The sequence below is a fragment of the Octopus bimaculoides genome, chromosome 9 (genome assembly GCF_046866305.1).
Source record: "Octopus bimaculoides isolate indiv1 chromosome 9, ASM4686630v1, whole genome shotgun sequence".
Taxonomy (NCBI): Eukaryota; Metazoa; Mollusca; class Cephalopoda; order Octopoda; family Octopodidae; genus Octopus; species Octopus bimaculoides.
The window spans coordinates 87,322,786-87,334,351 of NC_142936.1; the positions used below are offsets into that span (position 1 = coordinate 87,322,786).

Consider the following 11,566-nt stretch of genomic DNA (forward strand, 5'->3'; position numbering starts at 1 on the left):
AGATTATAGCAACAATTGGAAAAAACAAGAAACAATTTGACTTGGAGGATCAGACTTTCTTTATTAAAAACACTGACTTTGTGTCAATGTCTACACACACACACACACACACACACACACATGCAACGTTATGTCACTCATGTAACATAACACATGTAACGTCACCATAACATTGCTATGACACATAACATCGCTGTAACACACATGTAACATTGCCATACCACACATGTAATAAATGCTAAAGGACTCACCACCACCACCGTCAAAAAAAAAAAAAAAAAGAGTATCTATTATAGAGATATGCTTATTTACACAGGAATATTTCTGAAGGGAGAAGTAATTCCACTGTAACCCCATAGGATTGTCGATATTAGGGCAATATCAAAAGATTCATCTTCACATTGCAATTCAAAGGGATATATATATATATATATATATATATATATATATATATATATATGTATATATACCACAACAGTCTCCTCAGAATTCAGTAATAAGCAGTACCTCCACATAGTTCTTATATACAACTAGGTGAACTGGGCCTTTGACAGTTAAGTGCCTTGGTCAGAGATACAGCAAAGCACCAGTGATGAGGTAGAAGCTACAGGCCCTACAGTTAGTGCACCTAAGCTGCAATTTAAAGTTATACTCTCTCTCTCTCATATATATATATATATATATATATATATATATATATATATATATATATATATATAAATGAATGGAAATTAGTGCATACAAACCTGAGAAAAACTTTCAGAACTACAGAAGACAAAACTAAGCTTCCACTTTCTGACCAATTCCTCAATAAATCACAAACAACCAACTTATCACTAAACTGTCCACCATTAACTCACACTTGCATTTTATTTATTACACCATGTCAGATTGGTTACTAAACTGTCTGCCACTAAGTCAGTGTTTCTCATAAATCAGGGACTGTGAAGATTGAAAACAAGACAGAAGACAGACAAGTAGCCATGTTTTATAAAATTAAGATGCTTTACAGACTTGACAGGATAGACAAATTTCAGTTTGAAAACCACTATGCTAACTTGCACTTTATTTACTAAGCAATATATCCAAATTCATTAATAAACTTTTACACTACAGACTTATACCTATATTCATCAAACAATATATGAGATTCATTACAAGGGGTTCATTTGGCATTGAAATCTCCTCTCAAGTTTTAGTGAAGCTATGTTAATGTAATTCATCTTCTGGTGATAGTTTCAACAGTAACATGCAAACATTTGTTAATATCTCATTGACTATCAAATATAATGAGGCAAGCTGTAGGCCAACAACAGAATATCATTAACAGTAGAAAATTTAAAAAAACACCTCCAAAGCAAGGTACAAACACTACTTGCATAACAACACAAATGCCACTTCCATAGAATCACAACAACAGCTTCCTTCAAGCAGACTGTAGCAGTCAAGGGAAGGAAGCGGAAGACACAGAGATGGTAAAGAAACAGGTCTCCTTGTCTTTGACTATTTACGGAAATGACTATCACAATCCAAAAACTACTGAAGGATCCCCTACATGATCATCTGACTTTAATAGCAGCCAAATCTTTTTCAAATCCCACCTTTACCATTTTTTAAAAAACAGATGAATGCCATATCACAATGTATTCACACCTCTGATGTAAACTAGGTTTGCAGAGACAAGTTGGTCATGGCAAGAATGTCTTTGATTATAGGTTAAATAAAGCAACTTTATGTCTATAAGAGAGAGAGAAAGCCAAATCAGACCTAGCAATATGGTCTTATCTGAATTTACTGTGCATTGTTCATTATTAGAGGTAGTAGTAGTAGTAGTGGTGGTGGTGGTGGTACCAAGTGATCTTGGATCCTAGAATGTGACACAGAATCAATAAGTGAAAATCTGGGCCACTAGTTTGAAATTGGTATCTTACTGAGTCACCCTACAGGGCCATAAACCTTATGACTTGGCAGGTTAACATTCATAAGAAAACTGTCATTCAATTTCTGTAACTTTTCCAATTATAATTCCACAGCTATGTGAATTAAATAAGGTATATTTTTTTTTAGATAAAGACTTCAACATTTGTTCACTTTCTAATAAATATATCAGTCAATTTGTGGCTAATAGCATATTAACTTTTTTTCAGACAATTTTATGAACATATATCAATAAATTTATTTTACCAAAAATTTTACTTTGGTTTGGTCACTCTTCATTGTAAAATTTGTAAAATTCTTGAGAACTTCACTACAATTTTCATTGGCAGAGGATTTCTCCTGTTATATCAATAAATTAAAAAGTAGATCTAAATCTTCATCAAAAGATCGATTCCATGGAAATGCATATTTCCAAATAATATTCTTCCTTTGTCAGTGAACTAGGTTGTAGCTTGGGAAGATTGCATTAACAACAGCTTAGTAAAACTTTCACAGAACATGAAATGGTAAATTGTTCCAACAGGACTCCAATAGGATGGTTTACCACCAATATCACCAGTATTTCCTCAAACAACATCCGTGATTACTGTACAGTTTCCTCACTATTATTCGTCTCAATCTTTACAGTAGTTAATGCTCGGTTATCTGACCGCTGGTTAGTTAATGCTTGATCAACCGATGGCTGGTTAGCTGGTGACTGGTTATCCAACAGCTGGTCCCCGACAAGTTGGTCATCAACTGGCTGGTTAGTTACTTGCTGGTGAGCTGCTGGCTGATTAGCTAATGACTGGTTCTTTGTGTGAGTCTGTTTGTGGCGAGATAAATTGCTATTCTGGGTAAAGGACTTACCACAGACGTCGCAGTAATATGGTGCTCTCTCTGTGTGAGTCAGTATGTGCCGAGCTAAGGTGTCATAACGTGCAAATGCTTTGCCACAAAGGTCACACACATATGGCTTAACTCCACTGTGAGTAATTTGATGAGTAGTCAAAGCACCACTTCGTGCAAAACTTTTACCGCAAATGTCACAATGGTATGGTTTCTCACCAGTATGCATACGTTTATGATAAACTAATGCATTTCTCTGTGCAAATTTCCTACCACAAAAATCACATTCAAATGCTTTCTCACCTGTGTGGGTCCGCCTATGACACTTCAACATACTGTTTTGGGCAAACGTTTTCCCACATATATCGCAATGGTAAGGCTTCTCCCCTGTGTGAATACGTTTATGGCAAATTAGAACACGATTTTGAGAAAAAGCTTTGCCACATACATCACAGGAGAATGGTTTTTCAGTAGAATGTGTTAGTTTGTGGCCCCGAAATGAACTTTTGTCTGAGAATGTTTTACCACAGATTTCACAAGCGTAGGGCCGCTCCCCGGTATGGATGCGTACATGAATAGATAAATGATTATTTCGATAGAAACCTTTGCCACAGATCTCACAACGATAAGGCTTTATACCAGTATGGGTCAGTTTGTGTCTAATCAAATTGTAAATGTTTGAGAAAGCATTACCACAAAACTCACAGACGTATGGCTTCTCTGAAGAGTGAGTCACTTGGTGGGTAGATAAACCACCCTTTCGGGAGAATGCTTTGCCACAGATGTCACAGTGGTACGGTTTCTCTCCTGTGTGTGTACGCACGTGTGTAGATAAATAGCTGTTTCGAAAGAACCCTTTGCCACAAATTTCGCAACGAAATGGTTTCTCGCCAGTGTGTGTTAATTTGTGGGTTGTTAGGGACCCGTTTTGTGAAAAGGTTTTGCCACAAATGTCACAGTTGTAAGGTTTCTCACCCGTGTGAATTCGACTGTGACGAGATAAATATGTATTTTTTGAGAATTTCTTACCACAAATGTCACAGGCATATGGTTTGACTCCAGTATGAATCATCTGGTGGGTGGCTAATGAACTGCTATGAGAGAATGTTTTGCCACACACGTCACAATTGTAAGGTCGCTCACCAGTGTGTATGCGTTTGTGAGCAGCCAGTTGGCTGCTCCAGGCAAATGTCTTGTTACAAATGTCACAAGTGAATTCCTTCTCTTTATCATGATTATGCTTATGGCGGAGATAAGACCGTTTTAGAGAGAAAGACTTATCGCACATTTCACAGTGAAATGGTTTCTCTTCAGTGTGGCTTGCTTTGTGCAGAGACAGATCAGAATTTAGTGAAAAAGATTCATTGCAAATGTCACAGGTATAAGGTCTCTCTGCTGCATGGACACGGAGGTGCTTAGTCAAATGAGCACTCTGAGAGAATGCTTTACCACAAAACTCACAGACAAAGGGTCTCTCCCCAGTGTGAATCCGTCTGTGAATGGATAAAGCACTACGATGAGAGAAAGTTTTCTCGCAAACTTTACACTGATGAATCTTCACTTTTGTATTTAGACATTTATGTTGAGTGATATCACTTTTAAGAGAAAATGTTTTCCCACACAACTCGCAATGGTTGGTACTTTCCTTTGACTGACTCTCTTTGTTGCTCATGGTCAACTGGACTTCTTTATACTCACCCAAACTTTCATGGTTGGACTCTTCCTCTTCTGAGTGAATTTCTTTCCCAGTAGACAACTGGCTATTGTGAGAAACAGACTGACTTTCTGTGTCACAGTTGAATGGTTTCACATCTGAATGTGTCTGTCTGGTGTTATTCTCAGAAAATGCCTCATCCTGATGGAATGGTTTCACATCCAACAGACCCTCATCTTGACTGTCCCCACTGTACTCCATCGTTGCAATGTGAAAATGTTCTTGTTGCAATAAAGACAGTCAATATAAGGGCAGGAGTCAGACAATAAATGCCATGTACTTAACAGGTAACATAGTGCTGGAGGATGCAGAGGGAGACAAACGGTCTTGCTACAGCAATTTACTTTCTCAAAAGTCAATAATTCTGTACGTCTGAGACATTCAGACAACAAACCAGTTTCCCTTGGCAATTACTACAATAAAAAAAGAAATAAAATGTGTCACCGCAAATGAAATGTTATAACATTGGTATTTACAACAAAAATAACATCATAAAAATCCTCATTAACAACACCACTACCAGTAAACAATGGAGCTTCTAATATGGTTGCTCAACCTGCAACAAATAACAGCCAAGATTTCCTCAAAACACACCACGCTGTCTTGAATAAGAAACACATGCATTAATATATTACACAAACATGTGATTTATTAATTACATATTAGTACTTGTAATATAATCAGCAATTATATTGTACAATCAGTACACAATAATATAGCTGTACAAATTTCGAGAAAAGTGTGTACACCAACACATATCAAGCAGGTCACCTATTCAGCATGCTTTTTCATTACAATATGTGAACAGATAGGTTCCTTAGAAGTAGATCTGTTAGCATAATTAATTTATTATATATTATGCATGTAATATTATTTTGAAGTCTTTTATTCTTTAACTAGTTTCAGTTATTGGACTGTGACCATGCTGGAGCACTGCATTCAAACATTTTAATTGATTATATGGACTCCAGAAATTTATCTGGTTTCATTTTATCTTATTCTTGAGGAAGAAAGATAAAGCAAGGCAGGTGTAAAGGGAAGGTACTGAGACGGAACCAAATACCACTATGTTTTTCTGCAGAATTCTGACATCTGCTCCATCACACGCACATCCAGCAAGACACCATTGTTTTAACGTCTACCAAATTTCACAATCAAGGCTATGTCTGACTACAATCTTTGAAGTGCTACAGTGGTATTGAACCTAGAAGGACATGATTGTGAATTTCTTAACCAGGCTACCATATCTGCACCATGTTATATATTCACGTGTGATTTGGGAAATTTGATTTCAAGCTCTACTTTAAAGAAACTCACCCCACACAGAGATAATTTGTCCATACGTACGAAATGAGTTGTGTCAACCATTGCCTTGAGATAAAATTACACAAATGTTTATAGTAGGAATTGGTGGATTGTATGATCAAGCAGACCTATGACCAATTATTGACACTCACAAAGAAATTATCAAACGGACTAAATGGATGCTACAAATGGCCCTAAATGTGAAATGGCAGCAACATATGACAAATGAATGCCTTTATGGTGACCTACCAAAAGTTAGCGAGAAGATCAGGCAAAGATGGCTGCAATCATCTGGCTCCAATCTGAACTGGAAGCATCCAAATTAGGGTTGTGGAACCCACTTTATGGTGATGTAAAAAGGGGAAAATGTCATCACACATCAACATCTTGATTGCAGACAGTGGCCTGGAAAGTATCCGGGACCTTGAGACAGTGATAGTGGACTGAGAAGTGTAGTGGGTGGACTTTGTTGCTGCAGCCTGGGTTGGAACCTGGCCACAATAAAATAATAATAATAATCAGAGTTCTTCTAGCCATGAGTTTCCATTTTTTCCTTCAGCATGTATCTAGGACTACATCATCCAATGCAACTTTCTTTTATAAGATGATGTAGTATAATCTGAAGTCAACCAACCATATCGAAATTCCCCCATTATCTCAATGCCTCTGGGGCTGGTTAAATGCACAGGCATGGCTGTGTAGTAAGAAGTTTGATTCCAACCACACAGTTCCGGGTTAAATCCCACTGTGTGGTACTTAAGGCAACCAAAGCTTTGTGAGTGGATTTGGTACACAGAAACTGTAAGAAACTTGTTGTGTGTGTGTGTGCATATATATATATATATATATATATATATATATATATATATATATATATACACACAAACATACGGGGTGCAATGGGTAAATTGTTGCCATTTCATATTTTTAATTTCACACATGTGCATTGTTTGCTTTTGATTTTGTAGACTACATGGTATAGTAGTGTCAGTTGGGCACCATCTGGGAGAAAAACAGCACCATGATGCAATTCACTCTGCATGAAATTTGGAAACGACATGCTGTACTGCTTGGCATTCGTGCCGGAAGCTCCAATACAGTGGTGGACACATAGAACAACCGTTGGCTTGCTGTGTCCGCAAAATATGTACTTAGAGTGATAAAAATCAAACATCCAGTCAACATGTTTGGAGTGATCACTAGTTATGGCGATGTTACACCTCCATTCATCTTCCCACACAGCCTCAGACTCAACACAGAGACCTGCATAAAGTGCCTGGAGGAGGGTGGCTGCCAGAACACCCTTTGTCTGACAACAGGACTCTGCACCATGTCACACAGGCAGGAGAACCCAGTCATGGCTATCAGACAATTTCTGTGACCACATCACCCCTAACCTCTGGCCACCTAACTCCCCAGACTGCAACCCCCTTGATTATTATGTGTGAGGCACAGTTGAGCAAGAGACAACAAAACTCCTTGTAACACTAAAGATGAAGTGAAGGCAAGGATTATGGCAGCATTCACCAACTTAAATAAGGAGACTGTGGTTGAAGCCAATGGTGATTTTATTGAATAAATTTACTCTTTAGTATTTCGAGATATTTTTATGTAATTTTGGTAAATATATCTGTTAAAATGAGATGTCTGTTATTTTCATTTTTGCATAATTTAGACGACAATATATTCACAGCATCCTGTATTGTATATATATATAAGTATATATATATATATATATATATATATATATATACACATATATATATATCATCATCATCGTTTAACGTCCACTTTCCATGCTAGCATGGGTTGGACGATTTGACTGAGGACTGGCAAGTCAGAAGGCTGCACCAGGCTCCAATTTGATCTGGCAGAGTTTCTACAGCTGGATGCCCTTCCTAATGCCAACCACTCTAAGGGTGTAGTGGGTGCTTTTATGTGCCACCAGCACGAGGGTCAGTCACACGATACTGGCAACGGCCACGCTCAAAAAGGTGTTTTTTACGTACCACCTGCAAGGGAGCCAGTCCAGCAGCACTGGCAACGACCTCGCTTGAATGATTATCTAACGCGGTATGTATGTGTGGGTCATTGTTTGTCCCCTGCCACCACTTGACAACTGGTGTTGGTGTGTTTACACTCCTGTAACTTAACGGTTTCGCAAATGAGATTGAGGCTTAAAAAAAAAAAAAAGTAATGGGGTTGATTCATTCTACTAAAATTTCTTCAAGGCGGTGCCCCAACATGGCCACAGTCTAATGACTGAAACAAGTAAAGGATATCCTTAATCCTTTACAATTTGACAAAATCAGTTTGGCATTTGTTACTTTTACTCTTTTCAGACTAATTTGACAACTTTCCTTCAATTCAATGCTGACATTAGTGAGGGGCGGGGGTGGCATAGACAAACATGATGTGAAGATGGTAAAGACAAGTTCTGCTGATTACATTTTATTTTGTTTTACAAATAAAATAGAAGAAACCGATTTCCCCCACCCATACTACCAGTCGAAATAGAAATATACTCTCTACATAATATCTATAGTTATTGTTGTTTCATCCCAGGTCAACTCTAACTGAGCTATCGTCAAAGGCAGTCCAAATGTGACCATCACCTTTAATAGTATAGCTTATTATATATTCTTTTATATGTTTAAAACACAGGCGACAGGGCACTGTGCCTATAATCCTTTCCAGAGTCGGTGCAACTGGAAGGCAGATAGTTATTCTCAAGCCAAAGACCTGGCCCGAATGCTTGCAACAGAGTAGACCAAACCAAATGCAAAGGACCAGCTGTGGTTTTAAAATCATCGAAGGACTTAATACCACATTCACAATACTACTTAATGCTACATTCACAACTAGGATGCTTCAGAGTATTAAATCAACCTCACTACTATGTATTTTACAGACGCCAAGATGTAAACTTCGGCGAGATTTAAACTGAGAGGGTAAAGGGCCATAACTAAATAATACATGTCAGTTTATTTGATACTCAACGATTCTGTCAATCCAACACGGCCCTTCACGTTCTAAGTTTAAATCTCGCCGGAGTCAACTTTTACTTTCAATATTCCGGGGTCGATAGAATAAAGTACCAGTCAAGTAGTGAGACAATATTCCTTCAAAGCATTCTAGATGTGAATGAAATTTTAGCAGAAGGCCATGTCCAACATCAGTTGGATGTTTCGAGCTACATCTGTTTAAAGCGGATCTTTTCGTACAAGTACACCACAACAACGTTACGTTATCCCTCCGTCATCTTAATATCCGTAAGCCTTTTACATCAGAGACATAAACCTTTCGTATTTACACCCAATCCCCATATTTTACACAACAGACTTCCTTACAAAACATTAAATATCAGCTGCTTGCAATTTACTTCGTCTTCTTCTCGTCATATAAGCTTTACAGCTGTAACAAGGATTAGTTCTATTTTAGGGGTGTATATGCATGTGTGTGTGTGTGTATACACACACGTATATACATATATATAGATATATATATATACATACTTCAAACAATCATTTTCAAAGCAGCCGCCATGTTATGGAGGGGAAGTAACTGTCTGTGACGACTATAATCCTCTTTAATCTGAACGATAAGCCGTTTTCTTCATGAAAGCGTTCCTTTGTCTTTGTAATTGTGAGCCAAACCCATGTAAAAAAGAAAACCTTCGGTATTTTTAACATTTACATGAGAACTCTACAGAATATCTGTGATGCTGCGGCAGATGCGCAAAGAAGAGTAATAAATTGGCATTTGAACAAAAGGCAGACACCGGGTTTCATGTCAGAACAGCAAATATGTCAACAAAAATGTAAATAAAACAACGAAATACTTACAGCAAGAACATGAATGGCAATTGAAACCAGCAGATAGGTGTGAATAGATGAAGCAGTTTTTATCTTAATTTAGCCGATGTATAAGAATATAAAGTAATTTTCTACATTTCTAATTTGAATGAAGTTCCCCTGGGATCTCAGATAATATAAGGATATAATGTCTGGGATGTTTCTAACTTCAGTAAACAGAAGAAAGCTAATCAGGGGAGTTAACTAGGGTCACATATTAACCGTATACAGATATCAGTTTTATGTTGCATACTAATGTTTAATAATTACCTCCCCTCTCACAACAGTCATCCCTTTCATATATATATGTATATACAGAAGCATGTTTGTAAATATATAATGAGATCGTCCTAAGAACGAGACCCTCGGTGGTTTCTCTTACCAGGAAAGGGGTGTAAGGTCAGATTTATCCCCACCCCAGCCTTTGTTTCTGCCATGCTGAATCTTGAACAAGAAATCGGAAACAACTTTGTAAGAATTATTAAAGTAGGTCGGCCGCATCATCATCACTACGAACAACAATTGTAACAGGTTTTGAATATAAAGATTTGTAGCCCGACGCGAAATATAGGGAATAAAGGAGATGGCGGGGTTAGTGAAGCTTGCATGAGAAGGATATTGACGATGGAATCAAGCAGCGATCCGGTCAGTTAACACGAGCTAGAAGCATAGTTCTATACAACAGGCAATGAGTCATAAGCATGTCTGAAGTTAATCCTGACCAAATCTCGATAGAGATACAACCTGACCTTAATCTGTACAGCTTGATTTATTGTTTATAGATGGTAAATATATCATCTGTAGCATATAGAGGCTACAGTTTGAACTCAAACTGTCCATTTTTTTTTTACACACTGGATTACTGTATCCGAGGCATCCTGCGAATGTTTAGTCCTTGAGAAAGTGCGCGCGTGCGTGAGAGAGAGAGAAGAGAGAGAGAGAGAGAGAGAGAGAGAGAGAGAGAGAGAGAGAGAGAGAGAGAGAGAGAGAGAGAGAGAGAAAGAGAGAGAGAGATTAATATATCTTTTCTGAAACAGAAAAGATACAATATGTCATAATTTTTGGGAATAGCTCTCCCTCAAAGTCTCATACCTCATGGGAAAGGAAAAGAGTATCTCTCTCCCTTTATTTTTCGGCATAAGGGTGGTGCCCCAGCATAGCTCCAGCCTCTGGCTGAAACTGATAAAAGAATCCTAGTGTCTCATACAATACAAATTACGATTCTAAAAAAACATTTTTGCCTTCACCGTCTCTCTTAACATGAACAATAAGACATCACAGGACAGCTACTCTAAAACTTCACTTAATAGAGAATATATTCAACTCTTTGAAATAATATATATATATAGCAAGGAAATATATTTTTCTTCAAAAGACCTATAATTGATCAAAGATCTTCCAACCATGACCATCCTAACTTTTATTAAATTATAAGAAAGACTACATTATCTAACATGTTCCGCCTTTGTGTTTAGTGAGGTCGAAAAGGTAAATATGCCTAAGGCCCTGGTAATATTATAATCTTCTGGTTTCAAATGAGTCATGATAAAGAGCATCAAGTAAAATGAAGATACAAGTTGACTGCTGCATATATGAAGACATATAGAAAGTAAACATTCTCATGCACACATGATGGGGTGCTGAAAAGTTCCTGGCTTTGGGTAAAAGAAACTACAGGAGGATCAGTTATGATTTTATTCAACATATTCTCCTCTCAGATTCACACACCTATTGCAACAGTCCTTCAGTTTTACTAAGCACTGTAAAAGAACTTGGAACATTGGGCCTCCAACTAGACCTTTCGTGATAACCTTAAAGCCAGGAACTTTTCAGCACCCCCTCGTGCATATACATATATGTATACAATAGCCTTCTTTCAGTTTCTGTCTACCAAATCCACTCACAAGGCTTACTTAATTGGCCTGAG

At 37.6% G+C, this 11,566-nt stretch overlaps 1 protein-coding gene across 1 annotated transcript; it reads right to left on the bottom strand.

Annotated features, from left to right (window-relative positions):
• Nucleotides 1-972: 972 nt before the first annotated feature.
• LOC106869682 (uncharacterized) lies at nt 973-10,536 on the bottom strand. The gene is made up of 2 exons (XM_014915514.3): nt 9,631-10,536; nt 973-4,893 (listed from the first exon to the last, which is right to left on the bottom strand). Exon 2 carries the CDS (start codon nt 4,679-4,681, stop codon nt 2,522-2,524), a length of 2,160 nt encoding a protein of 719 aa, XP_014771000.1. The 5' UTR covers nt 4,682-4,893; nt 9,631-10,536; the 3' UTR covers nt 973-2,521.
• Nucleotides 10,537-11,566: the final 1,030 nt, after the last annotated feature.

Excerpts from the sequence above, each read along its gene's own strand:
- LOC106869682 (XM_014915514.3), bottom strand. The coding sequence starts at position 4,681 with ATGGAGTACAGTGGGGACAGTCAAGATGAGGGTCTGTTGGATGTGAAA.